This window comes from Trichosurus vulpecula, chromosome 8, assembly GCF_011100635.1.
Source record: "Trichosurus vulpecula isolate mTriVul1 chromosome 8, mTriVul1.pri, whole genome shotgun sequence".
Classification (NCBI taxonomy): Eukaryota; Metazoa; Chordata; class Mammalia; order Diprotodontia; family Phalangeridae; genus Trichosurus; species Trichosurus vulpecula.
In genome coordinates this window covers 153,466,656-153,487,696 of record NC_050580.1, presented here as the reverse complement: position 1 = coordinate 153,487,696, position 21,041 = coordinate 153,466,656, and the positions used below count along the sequence as shown (strand labels likewise).

Here is a 21,041-nt window from a genome sequence, read left to right as displayed (position 1 = left end):
AAACACAAATTCTGTTAGTTAAAAATATGACACCACTCTAACGCTCATGTTTACAATATTCCATCTTCATGAAAGAGAATGCATAATACATACTTAAAGCTCTAGAATGATCCGGGTTCCTTATTCCCTTTGCTCGTAACCTCTGAAGGAGAACTGTAGAGGACAACTGTTTTACAAGATATACTGCCATAGAATAGTTCTGAAAAACACACAATATGCAGTAATCAGAGAAATTAGATCAAAAATAAAGGCTTCCACAGATACATTTTTCATAAATGCATATTTAAAAATACAAGTTACCAGTCAAATTCTCTGCCTGGCTATCTGCACTACGCATGTTTTCTTTAAAAATTAAAGCTAATTAGTTGAAAGCATCTCTATGAAATGGTTCCCTGCTACCTTCAAATGAAAACAGGCCAGTATGAGAAAAGAATTGCAATATACAAATTTTTCTTAGGTAACAGATATAGTTGAAAAAGATGTTATAAAATTAGAGATTGGTTTCTTTTCCCTCAAACCTACCTTTTCAGCTTCCAACCAGTTCTCTATGCTCTTAGGAAGAAAACTTGTTTGAATTAATTACAAATGGAAAGTTCTTCAAGCAAAGAAGATTTAAGAAGGGATATGAAATAGGAGAGGATGCTTAGTTTGGTGGATGAATGTGGACATATCCAATACTAGCACAGGGAATGCAGAGGTGGATATAGGAAAAAGGAACAAAGAAAATAGTAAACTAACAAGCCAAGTCAGACTGGAAAAAGTTTAGTAGGTTAATTGCAAGAAAAGAAGGCTAGGGTACTAGTAAGGAAGTACAGCTTTCTGAAGAGGGAGAGACAGAACTTTCGATGTGGTACTAGATGCTAAAGAAAGGCTAAAGAGGAGCTGGCAGTTGACTTGACTTATCTGTATTCTTGACAAAAGTAAATATCAAGAAAGGGAAGAAAACTCAACAGTTTTCAAAGTACTCATGTATATTTGCACCTCAGAAAAGTCCTATAAAACAGGGTTGAAATTTTTATAACATATATAATAGTAGGTTAAGATACAGAGAGGTTAAGAGACTTGCCCAAGGTCATACAACTTGTTTAACAATAATTCTAGGACCAGAAATCATCTTAAGATCTTTCTTGAAAAATACATGCACAATTTTGAAAATGATCTTTCTGTTAATAGATTGTTCACGGATTTAGCTCTGGAAGGACCCCAGTGATCTAACCTAACCAGGAAGTTTACACATGAGGAAAACGAAGCCCAGACAACTTAAGTGAAAGGAAAAATGTCACATGGGTTGCTAGGAAGTGGAAGAACTTACATTTGAACTCAAGCACTCTAACTCCAAATATAATGCTCTTTCTACTACAAAAAGCTGCTCCTCAAAGTTAAAGTGTAGATATTCTTCTGAATGATAATTTTCTTTTAGTTAAAAAAAATAGTAAATCTATATATATGAAAAAAATAACTGTATACATATATCATGTATACGATAAGCCAAAATATTCAAGTATATTAACTTCAACGACTAGATTTCACAATTTGTGAATCACAAGGAAAGTTTCCTTAAAATTTCTTCCAGTTTGGGTATGTGAACACACACAAACACATACACACAAAATCTAACATACAATTACAAAAGCTTCTTTTGGCATTCATCTTAACTATGTTTTTAAGTGCTTCAACTATGACAAAAGATAAAGAAATGCTAATTAACACTATAAAAATATTTATTGACAGTTTGAATCTACAGTTAGGAACTTGCTCAAGGCAACTTTTACATAAATCTTTAAAAACAGATGAAATAGAAACCACAATTACACATTCAGTAAAAAGGTATGCTTTATCTAGTTGTGACATGTAACTGCAGTGAAGTGGGAAACAAATGCTATGTATTAATAAAATGCCATTCATATCCATAGTATGAACCTAATTTTTATTTCTCCACTAACAGGGTTTAGTTCACCTACCCACAAAATAATATAAAACTGTGACATCTTTATTAAGAGGAAAAATCATATTACTGATCCTTGATTCCCTATTAAATATGCCCCAAACTAGTGACTTAATACGGTATTTAGAACATCATATTTATTTATATTGATTTTTGGAACATGCTCTTTATGTTCACAGTCTGTTCTTCATTATTAGAACTTTAATGACCGAAACTGGCTCTAGAGAAGATAAAATGCACTCTGTTCTTTCACTGGATAGGTAAGAGAACATTATATGTGTCATCAAATTCACTAATGTTTTCATTGGTTATGACCTTAAAAAAAATCTGGTAGAAACAGAAGGTTCCCTGGGTGGGTGAGAAAAGTGATAACAGTTGGAAATGAATATGGTGATGTAAAAACAAATAAAAATTAAAAAGAAATAAAAATCTCTCCAAAGAACCTAGTATACTATGAACAAGGGACATTTTGAAGCCAATTGGTCTTCAATGAAGATACTCTTACCCCAAATAAACTACCTTCCATGAAATAAATAATCTTTGACTTCAAAGCTCTAAGAATCTTTCAAGGTGGGGTAAAGTGTTTTTATTAACTGGAAGGGCCCCACCTTCACTTAAGCAATGGAAAAAGCAATGATGTTGGAGTAGAAAGACCCAAGTTTGTTTCTCAGCTCCAATACTTCCTAGCTATATCACCCTGGGCAAATCATTTACCTTCTGATTTCAGTAGCCTCACCTATAACAAGGCTATTATAGACTTAAATTACCTACCTCATTATGTTGTGAAACTTAGAACATAAATGTGAATTATTATTTTATTCTCCTTTCCACATTTGAAAATGCACATTTGCATTTCAGAGACACTGAGGAAAAAGTCCAATTAAACAATTATTTGTTAAAGTTGGAACTGATAAGACAACAACATACAATAATAGACTAAAGGTCTCCTGAATTGAACTGATTGGATAAAGAAGAAGGAAGAGTATAAGAAAATTCTAAGCTTTTAAATTGGGGTGCCTGGGAGGAGAGATGGTGGTGCAATTTGGAATTACAGAATAAAAGCGACTAATTCTTCATATCTGTTGACCCAGATATTCCAAGACTAGTTTTATAGCCAGGGAGGATTTTGATAGCAATAAGAAACCCATATGTGCAAAAATATTCATAGTAGCACTATTTGTAATAGCAAAAAACAAAACAAAAGACCGGAAATAAGTTATGTGTACTCAATAATTGGAGAACAATTAGATTATGGTATATGAATGGAATGGAATACTGTTGCGTATCATGGAAAACAATTAATACAAAGAATTCAGAGAAACATAGGAAGATATAATGATGTCGTAAAAAAAAAGCAGAACCCTCCAAAAATATACATAAGTATCAATAAAAATGAAAAAAAAATATCAAATGGTTAACACACCTCAAGTCATGTATGACAGCCAATGCTGGTACCAAGCTATTAAACTTAGGGCACATATCCTTCTGTTAAAAAGCAACAAACTATCCAAGTGGAAAGTCACATGCATTAACAATTACTCTTTAGATAGTTTTGTTCAACCAGTGTTGGGGAAATGCACTTTGGTGGGGAGGGAGGTGTTTGTATGTTTTATCAAAACAAAATGTACATCCATTAAAAAAAAATCACTTTACCACTCTGAACCTTAAATTTCTTCATTTGTAAAATGAAGGCAGTAGGTTTTATTGATAGGTTCTGTCTAACTCTAAATCCTATCAGTGTGCCCCTTTAAATGATCAAATGTACAAAATTCCAAAATGATAAAACAGATAAATTAGGGAGTGCTGACTTACTACCAAAAGTGTCTTAGTTTCACTAAAGAATTCACTATTAAAGTTCTTCCAGTACACTTAAAATATGGTTTCATTTAAAAGAATTTGATTTATAATTCCTCAGAATCATGTCTGATATTTAAAGCCGTATACATTGTATCAAGATCATAAAGGAAAAAACAAACTATTTATTTCATCCATGAAATGACAATATGCTTTGTGATAAATTAATTTTGATATTATGTGCTTCAACAAGTGACTAAGATCTCTTTGTAAAACAATTCATGAATATTTAAGTGACTACTTTATAATTTCAGTTAACCAAGGGCAAATTTCAAAGTAAAAACCAAATTGGAAACAGATTTTCTGACTTCCATAGAAATAAGGTAAAGGACACACAAAATACTGACATTTCTTGTGTTCTCATAAGACTAAGGCCACAAAAATAAAAATTCACATAAAAATCATAATCAAAGGATGATGAGTCTCTCTAGAATAGCTAAAAGCCAATAAAAATAATATTCCCCATATTCAAGATCAATAGCTTTTTTCTTCATAGTTAATGAAAACTAAACAAAAAAGTAAATCGAACTATCCTAAACCTCTCCATGAGGAAGCTATTATAAAATAATTACATGAAGGCAATGATGAAACCCAAGTAATTCAAAACACTACAACTAGAAAGAGAAACATGAAATTTATGTATCTTCATTGGAAGACTAACTTTACTGGTGTATCTACCCGTTCAATGAAATAAATGAGGATTTAGATATTTATAACTCCAAATTAAAATTGAATTTAGTCCTAAAAACAAGTTATCTATTTTAGAAGTTGGAAATAACTATAAGATAAATCAAAGTTTCACCTCAAGAGAAAAAATTGCTGAATATTTTTCAATAGGGTTTATAAAGTCCTATAGATCATATAAACATTGGCCTAGCCATTAGGAAACTACCAAAGGAGGAAAAACATAAGGCTTTTCTCATGAGGGGCAAATTTAACATGGATTAATAGTGTGATATGGCAACGAAAAAACCAATTGGGCTGCAATTAGAGATACAGCTTTCAGAAATGTGGAAGTGCTATTTCTGTTGTACTTCTTATCGATTAAACCATATCTGGAGTACTGTGTTTCAGTTTTAAGGAACCACATTTTATGAAAGATACTGGTAAGGTGAATAGCATTCACAAGGGCAACCAGGATGGTGAAGGACCTCAAGTTCATGCCATGAGGATCAGATGAAGGAATTGAGATGCTAGGCTTGAAGTAATGAAAATAGCGCTTTCTTGATGTGGAATGGGCTATTTCAGGAGGTAATGGGTTACCCCTTATTAGAGATTTTTAAGTAAAGGCTTGTTGATTACTTGTTGGTTATGTTGTAGAGGGTTTTTTTTTTTAAATATGGGTTAGACTAGACAATCATTAAGGTTACTTCCAGCTCTGAAATTTTATAATTCTGTTTTACTAGTGGAATCTCCAAGTCTCACTAAGAGGGTATGCATGATGGTGGACTCAGACCAAAAAGCAATGTTTTTGGTATTGGACGCTGAGAATGGGGTGAAGGATATTTCTCCATAAGTTTAAGACAACTTCTTTGGTCATGGTCATTCTCAGTATTCTCTGACACCTGACTATATATAATTCAGTCAAAATAGTTTTCTCATAGTATTCCATTTCTTGTCTCCACATTTTTGCATTTGCTATCCCTTAGGCCTAAAATGAACACTCTTTTTACCTTCACCTCATAAAATCCCTTCTACATAAAGCCTTTTCTGGTCCCATCAAATTCTACTGCCTTTGCATTTATTCTCTTTATGCTTTTTTCTGTATAAAATATATCTTTAAAATATATTTTTACTTATACTTTGTTTTTATAATCAAAATATCTTTTACATAGTATCTTTGCCCTCCCCATTCCAGTGAGTCGATCCACATAACAAATATTTTAAAGAAAAGGAAAGAAAAAATCAGAAAAATTAATCACATCAAAAAAAGTCTGAAAAAGGTACAGTGTGCCATACTCGTAGACCTCCTATTTCTATGAAAGTGGGATGGAGGTGGGTGTTTTCTGATATTTTTTTCTGTGGAGCTATGCTATTTTTTATAATTCTGTGTAAATTGTTTTCTTGACTATTTACTACCAATCAATCAGTAAACATTTATTAAGCCCCTATTATGGTCTAGGCATTGTGCCTTTAAGCACTGGGGATACAAAGAGCAGCAAAAAAGGTAACCTCTGTTCTAAGAGCTTACATCTAATGGGGGAGACAACATGCTAACAATTATGTACACACCAGTTATAAAGGATAAATAGGAAATAATTAAGAAAGGGAAGGGACTGAAATTAGGAGGGTTTGAGGAAGATTTTCTAAAGAAGGTGGGATTTTAGTGGGAACTTTAAAGGAAGCCAGGGAGGTCAGCAGTCTGACTGGAGGAGGAGAGAGTTCCAGGTATGGGATCAGTTCATGTAAATATTTCCATGTTTCTTAATATTTATCGTATTTGTCATTTCTTGTAGCACAGTAATATTCCATTGCATATAAATGTAAATATAATATAAAACCATGTTTAGCCATTCCTTAATTGATGGGCATCTACTTTGTTTCTAATTCTCTGCTTTTGCAAAATGACTTGCTATAACTAATTTGGTATTTATGGGAATTTTTTTTTTTTTAATCAATGGCTTCCTTGGGGAATAAACCTAGTAGTAGAATCTCTGGGTTAAAGAGCATAGATATTTTAGTAATTTTATTTCCATAATTCCAAACTGCTTTCCAAAATGACTACATTAATTAATAGTTCCAACAACAATGCACTATTGTGCCTTTCTTTCCATAATCCCTCCAACATTGGTTATTCCTATTTTTCGTTATCTTTGCCAATCTGCAGGGTGAGAAGTGAAATCTCAAGGTTTTTTTTGATTTGCATTTCTCTTTTTATTTGTCATTTGGAGCATTTTTTAATATGGTAGGGTTTTCCCAAATTTATTTATTTTAGTTTTCAATAGTCACTTCCACAAGATTTTGAGTTCCAAATTTTCTCCCCATCCCTCCCTTCTCCCCACCCCATGACAGCGTGCATTCTGATTACCTCTTCCCCCAATCTGCCCTCCCCTTTTTTTTTTTTAACCTCTGCCCTTTCTCTTATCCCCTTGCCCTTCTATTTTCCTGCAGGGTAGGCTAGATTTCTATACCTCATTGCCTCTTTATCTTATTTCCCAGTTGTGTATAGAAACAATTTTTAACATTCGTTTTTTGAAACTTTGAGTTCCAAATTCTCTTCCCTTCCTCCCTGCCCACCCACCCACCCTCATTGATAAGGCAAGCAATTTGATATAGGGTGTACATGTGTAGTCACGCAAAACACTTCCATAATAGTCATGTTGTGAAAGACTATATTTCCCTCCATCCTATCCTGCCCCTTTGCCCCATTTATTCTATTCTCTCCTTTGACCCTATCCCTTCTCAACAGTGTTTGCTTCTGATTACCGCCTCCCCCATCTGCCTTCTCTTCTATCACTCCCCTCCCCCCACCCCGTTATCTCCTTCCCTCCTACTTTCCTGTAGGGCAAGCGAGATTTCCATACCCAATTGATGTGTATGTTATTCCCTCCTTAAGCCAAATTCAACAAGAGTAAGGTTCACTCATTCCCTCTCACCTCCCTCTTCCCCCACATTGTACAGGCTTTTTCTTGCCTCTTTCATGTGAGATCATTTACCCCATTCTACCTCTCCCTTTCTCCCAGTACATTCCACTCTCACCTCTTAATTTTATTTTTTAGAGATCACCCCTTCATATTCAATTCACCCTGTGCCTTTTGTCTATATATATATATATTCCCTCCAACTATCCTAACACTGAGAAAGGTCTCATGAGTTACAAATATCATCTTTCCATGTAGAAATGTAAACAGCTCAACATTAATAAGTCCCTTATGATTTCTCTTTCCTGTTTACCTTTTCATGCTTCTCTTGAGTCTTGTATTTGAAAGTCAATTTTTCTATTCAGCTCTGGCTTCTCAAGAATACATAAAATTCCTCTACATCACTGAAAGTCAATTTTCCCCTTCATTGATTACACTCAGTTTTGCTGGGTAGATAATTCTTGGTTTTAATCCTAGTTCCTTTGACATCTGGAATATCATATTCCAAGCCCCACAATCCCTTAGTGTAGAAGCTGCTAAATCTTGTGTTATCCTGATTGTGTTTCCATAATACTTGAACTGTTTCTTTCTGTCTGCTTGCAATATTTTCTTCTTGATTCGGGAACTCTGGCATTTGGCTATAATATTCCTAGGAGATTTCTTTTTGGGATCTCTTTCATAAGGTGATCAGTGGATTCTTTCAATTTCTGTTTTACCCTCTGGTTCTAAAATATCAGGACAATTTTCCTTGATAATTTCTTGAAAGATGATGTCTAGGCTCTTTTTTTTGGATCATGGCTTTCAGGTAGTTCAATAATTTTTAAATTATCTCTCCTGGATCCATTTTCCAGGTCAGTTGTTTTTCCAAAGAGATATTTCACATTGTCTTGTATTTTTTTCATTCTTTTGGTTTTGTTTTATTGATTTTTTTTGATTGTTTTGATTTTGATTTTTGATTTTTTTTATTGATTTGTTTATCTTGATTTCTCATAGAATCATTAGCTTCTACTTGCTCCATTTTAATTTTTAAGGAATTATTTTCTTCAGTGAGCTTTTGGACCTCCTTTTCTATTTGGCCAATTCTGCCTTTTAAGGCATTCTTTTCATTGGCTTTTTGGACTTCTTTTGCCATTTAGTCTAATCTATTTTTTAAGGTATTATTTTCTTCAGTATTTTTTTTGGGTCTCCTTTAGCAAGCTGTCGACTCGTTTTTTCATGATTTTCCAATTTTTCCTCTACTTCTCTTACTTTTCAAAATCCTTTCTGTTTCTTTTTTTGGAAGGAGGAAGGTGGCAATTGGGGCTAAGTGACTTGCCCAAGGTCACACAGCTAGCGTGTCAAATGTCTGCTTCCCTACTGCTTATAAACATGCTCATGTCTCTCCCATCTTCAAAAAACTCTTACTTGACCCAACCATCTCTAATTATAGTCCTTTATCTCTCCCAATTTTCCTGGCTAATCTTGAGAAGGTTGTCTACTGGGACAGCTAGGTGGCACAGTGAGTAGAGCACTGGCCCTGGAGTCAGGAGGACCTGAGTTCAAATCCGGCCTTAGACATGTGACACACTTACTAGCTGTGTGAGCTTGGGCAAGTCACTTAACCTCAATTGCCTTGCCTTCCTCCTTGTGCGTGTGTTTTACTGAAATAGTTCTCCTCAGTACTGTATGTTTTTTGGTTTATTGAGCATCATGTTACTGTATTCCACTGTTTCTGATTCTCTGTTCTGTTGATCTTTCTCCTTCGTTAACAAGACGTTTTGATGACTAGTGCTTCATCATTCAGCATGAGAACTAGAAGTGCTATTCCCCCTTTGTCACTAACTCTCTTCATTATTTCTCTTGATAGTCTAAACTTTTTATTTTTCCAAATGATTTTCTGGTATTATTTTTTGAGTTCTGCATTCCTTTGATAATTTGATTGGTAAAGCTTTAAAACTATAAATTAACTTTGTTATTTTTATTATAATGCCATAAACTAGCAACATGCACTGAATATTCTTCTAGGTATTTAAATTGTTTTTTACTTCTTTAAGTGATACTTTTAAATTTAATTTATAGAAGTATTTTGTTTGCTTTGGCAAATGGATCCACAAATATTTGAGATATTTCATAGTTTTTGGAATGGGATATTTCCTTTTTTTTATTATTGCTTCTTATATTTTATTACTAGGTACTGTTATTACAAAAATGCTGTTGATTTTTCACAGTTTATTTCGTAACTTGCAACTTTGCTGAAATTATTGTCTCAATTAGTATCTCTGCTGATTCTCTAACTTTCGTGTCATCAGTGAATAGGGATAACTCTATCTCCCTTTTATCTATCTTTTTTTTGCCTTTAATTTCTTCACTACTATTAGTGTTTCCAGAACTATATCAAATAATTATGGGGATAATGGTCGTCTTTGCTTCATTTTTGTATTTATTGGGAAAGCTTCTCACGTATCCCTATTCCATATGCTATTTGCTTTTGATTGTAGATCGATGTTATTGCCTCCCTATACGCATAGTTCTTAGTCTATTTCCAATGCCTAGCACAGAACAGGTGCTTAATAGATTTTTGTTGACTGACCTCAGGTAAGGTAGTAATTAATCAATTAATTAACTAATCAAGTAATTAGCCAAGCTTTTTATTAAGCATCTACTATGTGTCAGGCATGGTGTTAGGGATAAAAAATAAAAATGAAATAATTCCTGTATTCAAGGAGCTTACATTCTAGTAAGGAAACAGTATACATATGAAAATATGTAGAAAATATGGACAAAGTAAATTCAAAGCAATTTCATGGGCAAGTTATATTAGAAACTGGGATGAACAGGAAAAAGCCTCAGGTAAGGAGGTATGGGTAATAGAACATCTTGTGGAAGAAGAGCAAGAAGGTCAGTTTGGCTCGCCTGTAAAAGTATATGCAGAAGAGCCAGGTGGGTAGGATTTGGATTCTGAAAGGTTTTCAATGTTTTCAGAGAAGTTTATATTTGAACCCAGAAGAAAGAAGACGGAGCCCCTGGAGCAAGGTAGTGATATGGTCAGATCTATACTTTAGAGAAATCATTTTGGCAGCTGTGTGTGGATGGGAGAAGCTTGTGGCAGGGAGACTGATTAGGAGCTCGCTGCAAGAGGTTAACAGATGATGAGAGTGTGAATCAGGATAGTGGACGTATATGTAGTGATGAAAGTTAGACTGGGTATTGATAAGACGTGGGAACTAAATGGATTATCAGCAGTGAGTGAAGGAGGATAAAGAGTCAAGGATGATGACTCAGACCTCTGGAAAAGGGGTGGGATTTGGGGGAAAGGTGAGTAGTTCTATTTTGCACATGTTAAGTTTGAAATCTCTACAGGTTATCTATGCTGAAATAGGCAGCTGGTGATGAGGGAATGGAGCTCAGGTGTGAGACTAAGGCTAAATATATATAACTGGAAATCATCTGCACAGAGATAATAACTTGAACTTACTGGAGCTGATGAGGTCTCCAAGTGTGAGAATTTGGAGAGAAGATGGTCCAGGAGAGAGTCTTCAGGGCTACATACATTTAGAGGGGCAGGATAAGGATAATGATCTAGCAAAGGAGACAGAGGAGTTGTAACAAAAGTATGAAGAGGGCCAAAAGGGTACAGTGCCATGAAATCCCGGAGAGGAGAAAGTATCAAGGAGGAAAAGGTGTCATATGCTTCAGAGAAGTCAAGAAGAATAATGACTGAAAAAAGACCACAGGATTTAGCAATTAAGAGATGATTAGTGACTGGCTCTGACATTTGCTAGTTGTGTGAACCTTTTGAACCTTAGTTTTCTCGTTTAAAAAAACAAGGATAATAATGCTTATACTAGGACCTGTACTTGTACTAGCTACTACTTCTGAAAGTTATTAGGAAAGTGCTTTGTAAACTTTAAAGCACCATATAAACATGTGCTCCTATTGCTCAGAGATGAACTCAGACATACCAACGAGTCCTTTTTTATTATATGCAAATTTGATAAAACCAAAAGTTACTTACTCTTCCAATTTCTGCAGTCCAGGAAACAACAATGGTGTTTGGTACAGTTGTGGACAATCGGACAAGTGAGGTGATATTAATTGGTCGGCTGGGTCGCTTTGGTTCCACACCATTTTTGGTAGGTGGAAGATAGCCCTGAGAATAAAAGTTTAAAATTTCTATTCATTCTTTCCCATAATTTTATGCTTTTTTTTCTTAAGACTAAAGGCTTGGTATGTCAAGCCTGCAAGAAAGTATTACTGACTACATTTCAAAGAAATCAGTAAGAGTTAAAGAATGAGAAGATACCATGTACCAGAGTTTCAAAAGAACTGAGATAATTTTTTAAAACTACACGAAACAGTTTTCTTTCCTTTAATCTCGTTCTCTCACAAACACATTAATATGAATCCACACATTCATAAAAAGAAGTCCTCGGGTACATTTTATTCAACCTAACCTGAAATCCTTGATCATGGCCCCTGTCTCTTTAATGTTTTCCTCTAGTCCCTGCCTTATAACAGCTAATGTTAAATGTGTTATCTATGTGTATACAGTCTATGCAAATGTTTCAATTGCTGACTCAGTCAAAAAAGTTCATAATTAGATCATACTATTGATTAAATTCATGATGGTTACGCTTTGACAGATAAGCTGACAACACAATTTAAGAATTCTGGACTTACTGGAAGGCTACAAGGTTTCCCATTAACTTTCACACAAAGATTAGGTGGGAAATGATCTTCTTGTGGACAACTGGTTTCTGATAAACAAAACCTAAAAAACATAAGAACAGATTTAATCATCTTTCAAAATTCTAACTTTATTAAGATTTCTGTTCAATAGGTAACTTAGAAGTTTTCACAATATGTTGATGACCCAGTAATTTGGCTAAGAATATTAAGTATTTATTATGATTTTTCAACACCTGTCGCTCATGGAAAAAAAGCTTTTAAAATAATTGCATGCCCATTAGCTTCAGTGACATTACTAAGAATCTATATGGTTATCTTCACAACAATTCTCATCATCCTAAACCATTAATTTCTTAAGGGAAATACTTTATACACAAATGTGTGGCCTGTGTAGAAAGTACTTCTATAAGCTGTAGCTCTAATAACCCTTCTGAACAACCAAATCCTGTATGTGAGGGTCATATTCTCAGCTGCCTCCTGAGAACTGATTATAGCAGTGTTTTTTCCTCCCAAAACTCTGCTTTAGTCTTAGAGGGCAGAAGTATAATATTCCCGAGTTTCCAGTTTCCTAAGCCAATAAAGATCTTGGTAGAAAAAAAAAATGAGAGATCTGAGAGAATAGTTTTTACAGTGATTCTCAAAGTAGTTTCAGTTATTTAAAAAACTGGCAGTGGAAGCTGTTCTATATTACAAAGTATAATTAAGCAGCTATATAATAACATTACTTCTACTGCATTCATATTTAAATCAAAACAAAACATTTCAGAAACCCTTTACCTCTGAACTATGTACATAATCCTCTGGGGGAAAAAAAGGAAGTATAGCTACATAATGGATAAACTCTAATTCTACTCTGTTATGTAAATTTAAGAAGTGAATTATGAGGTTTACTCTTTTCAATCTATTATAAGCTACCACTTCTCTAACTACAACACAAACTTGCCAGTCATTCCATCATTACCAAACATTCATAGCACATTATGGAACTAACAAGTTTTTTTTTTTAAATGAGATATCTTTCTTTCATTTTTTCCCTTGCCCTGTGACACTTAATACTGAATCCATTCGACCATTTTCATCACAAATAACCTCCCCTCAACATCTTAAGAAGTCTTCTAAAAGCAAGCCCTGAAACATCAAAAAAAAAGTCAATAAATGTATGATCTTCTCTATATATTTACTTATATACCATCGGATCAACTCTTAACACTATAAAAATAAAGTGGATTGGAAACTACTCAACTTGAGTTCAACTAGTTAATTACATTGTATATAACCCATCACTTAAACAAATGTAAAATATGGAAAATAAATCCCTTGACAGATGAAAGTATAGTAATTTCACTGCCAAGACGATCTAGATGACTCTTCCCTAAGGAGACAACTCAAACTTTATTAAATTAGGCAAAAACAAAAAATCAAAACCATAGCAAGATGCAGGAAAGAAAATAAGTAGAATGTTCAAAAGCATAGAGTTTAGAGAAAAATGGTATACAGATGAAAAGAGCTGGCATTAAACTGGGAAAACAAAGGGTTAATTTCTGATAAAATTATTTATGTATGAGATTATGTTTTATTAGTGTTAGTCACATATAAACTAGATATCATAACACAAACAAAATAGTATGGGTAAAGAAGTTGGAAAACTGGTAGTTATAGCATCCATTTTGGAAAACATTAGCAAAAAATATCAACTGTTTCACATAGAATCTTTTAATTGTACTATGTTTAGTTTGCTGATTATACGTTTTATCCCCACTTTCAGTATAATTATTACCAGGCAGATAAATACCCCTAAAAACCTTGATTTACACATTTTTTACTTTATGTATTATATAAAGTACCAAAGTATTTTATGCTATAATTAAGACGTACCTTAGCTGGACCTGTACTGTGAAGTCACATTTAGTCCCAGAAATATCCCTAGAAAATAGAGGACAGAAACAGAAATATTATAGTATATGCATGTGAAAGTAAAAATTTACAAAAGGCACTTGTTTCAGTAAAAGTTTGCTGAACAAACATAATCAGAGAAATGATTTCTTTTATAGTCTTTGCAGCACAGGTTAAGGATACTTGAAACTCATCCAATATACAGCATGCTGTAATCACATCTTATACTCAATACGAAGTTCAAATGCCATATTGTAAGTCATACCGGAAGACAACTTACATGGAACTACTGATTTGTTGCACTTGTTGTGGAGTCAATGCAAATGCAAAACAGGTTTCTCGAAAACGCTGACTGTTGTCTGATGCTAAAGAAAGAAAGAATTATAGTTTTAATCACCTTCACGTACACCAACACAGCAGACATTAGAAAAAAATAGCACTGACATTCTCTCAATAGATTAAAATGTTTTAGAGTTGCAAACAAAGTACTTAAAACAAAAACAATGCCCTAGCTGCATAACTGGACGAAAGTAGTAAAAGAATTTTAGCTTTCAAAATCAGAATCACAACAAAATACTGAAATTTAAATTCAGAAAATATATTGTCAAAAAACACTAACAAGACATAAAAGATACAGCTTTACAGATATACATGTACTCATATACATTATCACAAAATAAAAAAAAAACTGCCACTAAAATTTAAATAATCTAATGGTGAATAAGAAATTGTTGATTTTTGAAGTAAACTTTTTAGAATAAGAAAGAAATCTTAAAATTAATTCAGCTCAGATTATACCTGGTCCTTAAGACAAATAATTTTATTATTTCTCCTCCTACAATGTCATTAATGAAAAGGCAGCTGTTTTCAAATTTTAGCCATAATCACTATCTTAAATATAAGATGTAGTACTACATCTTATGGAAGAAAGAGGCTCGGGGAAGTAACTGAAAAGCTAATGACAAGATAATACACAGATAAAGGGATAAAATACCATTTACAGGTAACCAATTCCAATCCAAGCTAGGGCTATAAAAACACAAAATAGATTCTATTTCAAAGTCATTTAGTAACTGGTTATTTATGCTTTGCTTTATAACAACAAAAAAGGGCCACAGAATACTCTAGACTGACAAGTTTCTTGAAATTCACTTGTTAAAACTGAAGATTAAACAGAGAAGACAGCCAATACAACAAAAGTTAAATCAGAAATTCAATCTTTCTCTCAACTTCCTTTTTCTTCCCTTCAGTACAGGTATTGAAGAAGTAGTGGTCCTGGGTGTTTTTTATTAAGCAACTTCCTATTCTATTCAGTCAACAAACATTTATCCAGCATTTAGTATATATGAGGAATTGTGTTAGGTGCTGGGGATATCAAGATGGGGAATAAAAAAGTTCTTGCCATTAAAGTGTTTATAAGTGAATAACAGGAATAAGGATTGAGCACAAATTACTATTAGGTAGAATGATACAGATCAAGGAGGGGCTCAGAAAAAGTACTATAAGAAGTATGAAGAAGTTAGCACTTTCACTTGGGGATGACAAATATAAGAAAGATTTCATGAAGGAAGGTAGCACCTGACCTAGGCTTTTAAGTCAAGGAAGAATTTCAATACATAGAGATAAAGGAGGACTGCCTTCAGAATAAGTTACACGAATGCATGGAGTTAAGTTTTAGAGGATGATAGCAACAGCAGGATTGTACAAGGCATGAAGCAAAATAGTGGGAAATCAAGACAGAAAGGTAGGTTAAAGTATACTATATAAGGATTTTAATGGCAGATGAAAGAATTTATCTTGTATTCTGAAAGCAAATAGGAGCCAATAAAGATTTTTAATCGGGGAGGTGATATGATAAAATTCATACATCAGGAAGATTATTTGGGCAGCAGGATAAAGGATATATTTAGGGAAGAGAAGGAAAGAAAGGCGGGAAATTAATAGATTTCACTAATTCTACTTATATTTTCTAGAAGGGAAAAGATGCCTTTTTGACATAGGAAGAACTATTTTAGACCTGTGACAGCCTGATGACTTTATAAAGAAAAAAAAGTTCTCCATATATGTACTCTAAATGTTTGATTCTACTCATGATCAGCATTTCCCTAACAATTAGCACCACCATATGTACTCACAGAAAAACAAAGAGTAAAACATAAATGTGTCACTATAGTAAAGTACAAAACATCTCCAGGTTCTTATAATTTCAGTGGAGAAACATATTTCAGTGGACCTAAAAGCTGTATTTATTTTGCCATTTTCTTATAAACCAGAATTTTGTTTGGTGACCTAGGTAGGATTTAGAGAAAATAACTGGACACGTGGATTAGAGTTTATTATTAAACAACTTTTGCAACTTAACTTTCAACAGGTCTTCTACTTAACTGAAATGTACTTTAATGTCTAGTTTCAAAGATATAAACATAGAAACAGAAGACAAGCCTGTAACAAAGCAGATCTTCTCCGTGAGGCAAAAGAAATATCAATAACAACTAGCCTGGATTCTCAAAGGGGCCCCATTTAAACTGTGTATAAAGACTTCAATCTAATCTAGCAAGCCAAGCTTATTTTAGATCTTTGGCTCTGTTCCTAGATCAGTACTAAAATAATGTCACAAGTACAAAAAGTCACAGCACTTTTAAGGCAAAATTTCAGAGCCCTTTCAATAGATACTTATTAGAATGAGGCTTGGAAGTGTGTACATTTTACACTCTCCCACCTTGCTCCCTCACTGTGTACACTAGATCCCATGAGTAGTTTTAAAGTAGTATGTTTGAAGAATGAATGCGTCTTGACACACAAAATGTTTCATATACTAGGACTAGGTGCTTTGGTATAGAAGGCACAGTGCAGGTTCAAAGAAATAAAACAGGTACCATTACCCTCGAAGAGATTATGATTTCTCTCTTGGTTTCAATAACCATCTTCTCTATATTGTCCTAATATCTCTAGTAACCACTTCTTTTCTTTCTTTTACTTGCTACTTTTCTTCTTCTTCTTGACCTTTTCCATGCAGATACTTTCCCTTCCCAAGCAATCTCATTTACTCCCAGTTTCAATGACCACCTCTTAAGTCAGATTACTTTCACATTTATCTCGAACACCAGCCCTTTTCTTGTATTTCAAGTCCACATCTCCAACAGCCCATAGGATATTAGCACTGTTCTACCCACACCTTAAACTCAACATCTAAGAGTGAAATTATTCTCTTTTTCCCTAACCTGTTTCTACATTCTGACTTCACTTTGCCAGTGGTAACAACATTTATCTAGTTTTGCAAGGTCAAAATGTTGGGGTTATCTTAGACTTACATTTGTGCTTCTCGCATCCAGCTAAGTTAACACATATTGTCAATTTGATTGCTGCAACATATTTAATACCAGTCCCCTGCTCTCTAGTCCTATTGATACAACTCCAATAGGGAAAGGAAGGAACAGATACACAAGAAACTGTAGTAGCCTTCTAAAAGGTCTTATCTCCACTCCAACCCATCTTTCATATTGCTGTTAGACTAATTGTCTTGATGCAGAGAACTGGACATGGCTATCACAAGTTTAGCTAGACCAGTTCTTTCCAGGTCAAGAAGACCTTAGTAGGATCAAACACTGTGCTTGCTGTTGTTTCCTAAGTAAAGTTCTGTTGCCAGATATTTTAAGCTCATCCACAATTTGGTACCATCCTACTTTTTTTTCCAGCTTATCTCCTCCTACTTTCTTCCATGAATCTTATGTTCCAAGTGAGAGACCCAAACCTATTCCACCTTTTATCATATTTTGTGCAGCTGCTGGGGCTATCTTGTTTTCCTGAGTTCAGTTTTCCTGTAAATCACATAATTTCAGGGAAATAACTTTTATTATTGTATCACTAGCTGTTTTACAGGATGTAGAAGGATGTAACCAATCAGAATCCCTGAATTCTGGAAAATCCCAAAATCTTAAAATAGTAAGTACTATAAATAGTAACTTTATTATAAAAACCCTTGTAAATCTCTCTTCAGAGTTCTTGTGCCTACTGAGGGGGCCCTGGACCCGATTTGTTCTGTGACTGAATGCCTTGCTAATAAATCGTATACCTCAGACTTTGTTTTCTCAGTGAGCAGTATTAAACTGCTCCAACACAAGTCAACTGGACTTGAAAACTTCAAGTGAGTGAAACCTACTACTATCCATCCCTAGATTTTTTGAGCCCAAATATAGGATATATAGAAAACTTCTTTTAAATTTCATCTTATTAGATTGGCATATCAATCCAACCTTTAAGATCTTTTATGATTCAGACTGCCATCTACTGTGCTAGCTCTTGCTCCCAGCACTTTGTGTCATCTGTAAATCTGACAGGCATGACTCTTATGTTTCCATTCAAATGACTAACAAAAATGTTGAAAAGCAGGAGGCAATGACTACAAGACTTAACTGGAGATCTCTCTCCAAGCTGAAACTGACCCATTAGTTACTATTCTTTTGGATCAAACTGGTCCTTCAACAAGTCCCAAATGTACCTAACTGTGCTATAACTTAACTTACATTTCTGTTTTGTTCACAAGGACAGCAATAAAGACTGTTAGAGGGTTTGCTGAAATTGGCATATTCTGTATCTACAGCATTTTCCTAATTTCCCTGTCATGTTACTTTGTCAACAATGTAAAAGTTAGTCTGCCATGACCTATACTTGATGAAGACAAACTGGCTCTTTGTAATCAGCACTTCCCTTTAAAAGTTCACAAAGTATCCCTTTTTAATAATATGTTCTAGAACTTTTCCAGGAAAAGAAGTCAAACTTGATGGCCTACAGATGTCATTTTCTTTTATGAAAATCAGGATGTTTGCCCTTTTCTTCCCCGATAGCATTTTTCCTATTCACTACACTCTTAAAGATCACTGGCAACAGCTTAGCAATCCATATATGCTTATTTAAAATTTTCAGTTGTTTTTCAGTCTTGTCTGATTCTTTGTGACCCCGTTTGGGGTATTCTTGACAAAGATACTGGAGTGGCTTGCCATTTCCTTTTCTGGCTCATTTGACAGATGAGGAAATTGAGATAAACAGGGTTAAATGACTCGCCCAGGGTCACACTGCTAGTAAATGTCTGAGGTCACATTTGAACTCAGGAAGAGGAGTCTCTTGACTCTAGGCTCAGTATTTTATCCACTGTGTCACCTAGATGCTTGTTTAAATTTGGATGTAATTTTTTTGAAATTTAACTTAAATTTTATCTCATCAACTTAGGGCTACTGTTTCACTTGTCTATAGTATCACTGTAAAGCAGTATCATCACATAAGCTTTTGTTTTGGAGACTATGATGAAACTGGGGCATCTCTGAAATCTTGTTTTGTTTTTCCTTACTTATTCCATGTATTGGGAAGATAAGGGTTTCTCCTCTATCAATTCAATTATTAAGTTCTCTGTGTTGATTACTGGAGTCAATACAAAGTTTAAATAAAACAAAGTCGTGTCCCATCCCGCTTTCTCTAAAGATGACAGTCTAATTGGGGGAGATGTGAAACATGCAAAAAAAAAATTATAGGCAAAAGAGGTCTAAATGTGTTATTACACAGGTCCAAAACAAAGTACTTTGTGAAACTGGGTGGGGAGTACAGGTTGGAAGAGTATTATTCATAAGACAGGATCAGGGAAAGATTAATGTAAAAAAGTAGCATTTGAGTAGGAACTTAAAGGATGAACAGAAATTTAACAGACTGAACTGGGGAAAGAGAACATTCCAGGAACAAGGAACAGTGCGACCAAAGGAACAGATGTGGAAAAGCACAAGGTATATTCAGGGAACAGAAAGTTGTCCAGTTTGGCTAGAGTATAAGATATGTGGAATAGAATAGAATAGAATGACAAGGCTTGCAATGTGGACATCTGGTCATGTAGAGCCTTGAATATCAGATAAAAGTAATGGAAAAGAAAGACTAAAAGACAACATTTCAAACATGGAAGACTGGGTGAATGATGGTACCACTAACAGAAATAGTGCAGGTTTAAGAGGAGAAACATGCATAGTTTTGGACATTTCTAAATTCAAGTGCTAATGAATCTGGGTAGAGCTGTCCCATAGGCAGCTGGGAGACAGATTTGGAAGTTATCTTTCCAGAATCAGTAATAATAACAACTTTAAAGTTTAAAGTTCACAAAATGCTTTATATGCATCACCTTAAGGTTCTGGTGCTGTAGGTACTACTGGTATTATTCTCATTTTATAGAAGAACAAACTGAGGCTCAGAGAGACTGATTTCTTCATGATCATCCTGCTATTAAATAAGATGTGAGCCTGGGTCTTCAACTCCAAGCCCAGTTCTCTATTCCCTTTAAGTCCCAGCTGCCTCTTTGTAGAATTGAGAGTTGAAGCCAAGAAACGAACAAAGGGAAGGGAGAGCCAAGGGAATACCTACCTTATGCATTCTAGAAAATGATGAGTTAGCAAAAGAAGAATGAATAGCAACAATCAGAGATAGAAGGTTAACTCAGAGAGAATGGTTTTTGATACCAGACCACGTAGGAACAGAGATCCAGGGCTGGAAGGGAAGTCAGAGGTCATCTGGTTCAACTTACAGTTGAGGCAACTCAATAGGGAACAATAAAATCAAGGGTACTGGAATGATGAAATATCCAAAAAGGAGGGATGATTAACTATTTGTGGCAGGAGGATCAAGGAGTACTGAAAAAGCTAAGTGAATTCAGTGATTTTATAATCATTGATGACTCTTCTTAAAAAAATCTTTTTTTCATATTCTTTAGAAAAACATACCAGGCTCAGTAACACGCATCCCCTCAGTAACTATGCCATCTCATAAAAACCTCTTTTGTAACAAAGTAAATTTAGGCAAAATATATTGGCACAGTGACTATTATAGTGCCTCATTCCATGGAACCCATTATCTCTGTCTCTTTACCAAAAGGAAGAAGAGATGTTTCATCATCAGTTCTCTGGAAACAAGATTGGTCATTACATTGATCTAAATTACGATGACTTCGGAATGTTTTCTCTTTCTTTACTGGGATTATCATATATACTGCTACTTTGGTTCTGCTCACTTAATTTTGCATCAATTCAAACAAGTCTTCCCAAGTGTATCTTAAGTTCTCAGATTTCTAA

At 34.4% G+C, this 21,041-nt stretch overlaps 1 protein-coding gene across 2 annotated transcripts in view; it reads right to left on the bottom strand.

The window, feature by feature from the left end:
- Nucleotides 1-21,041, bottom strand: part of PIAS1 (protein inhibitor of activated STAT 1) — a 152,325-nt gene that overhangs the window by 43,603 nt on the left and 87,681 nt on the right. For both annotated transcript variants that reach the window (XM_036734769.1, XM_036734770.1), the window contains exons 3-7: nucleotides 14,222-14,306; nucleotides 13,924-13,971; nucleotides 12,040-12,130; nucleotides 11,375-11,509; nucleotides 94-199 (exon numbers count right to left, since the gene is read on the bottom strand). In XM_036734769.1, the coding sequence (XP_036590664.1) occupies nucleotides 94-199; nucleotides 11,375-11,509; nucleotides 12,040-12,130; nucleotides 13,924-13,971; nucleotides 14,222-14,306 (465 nt within the window). The remainder of the gene's footprint in view (nucleotides 1-93; nucleotides 200-11,374; nucleotides 11,510-12,039; nucleotides 12,131-13,923; nucleotides 13,972-14,221; nucleotides 14,307-21,041) is intronic.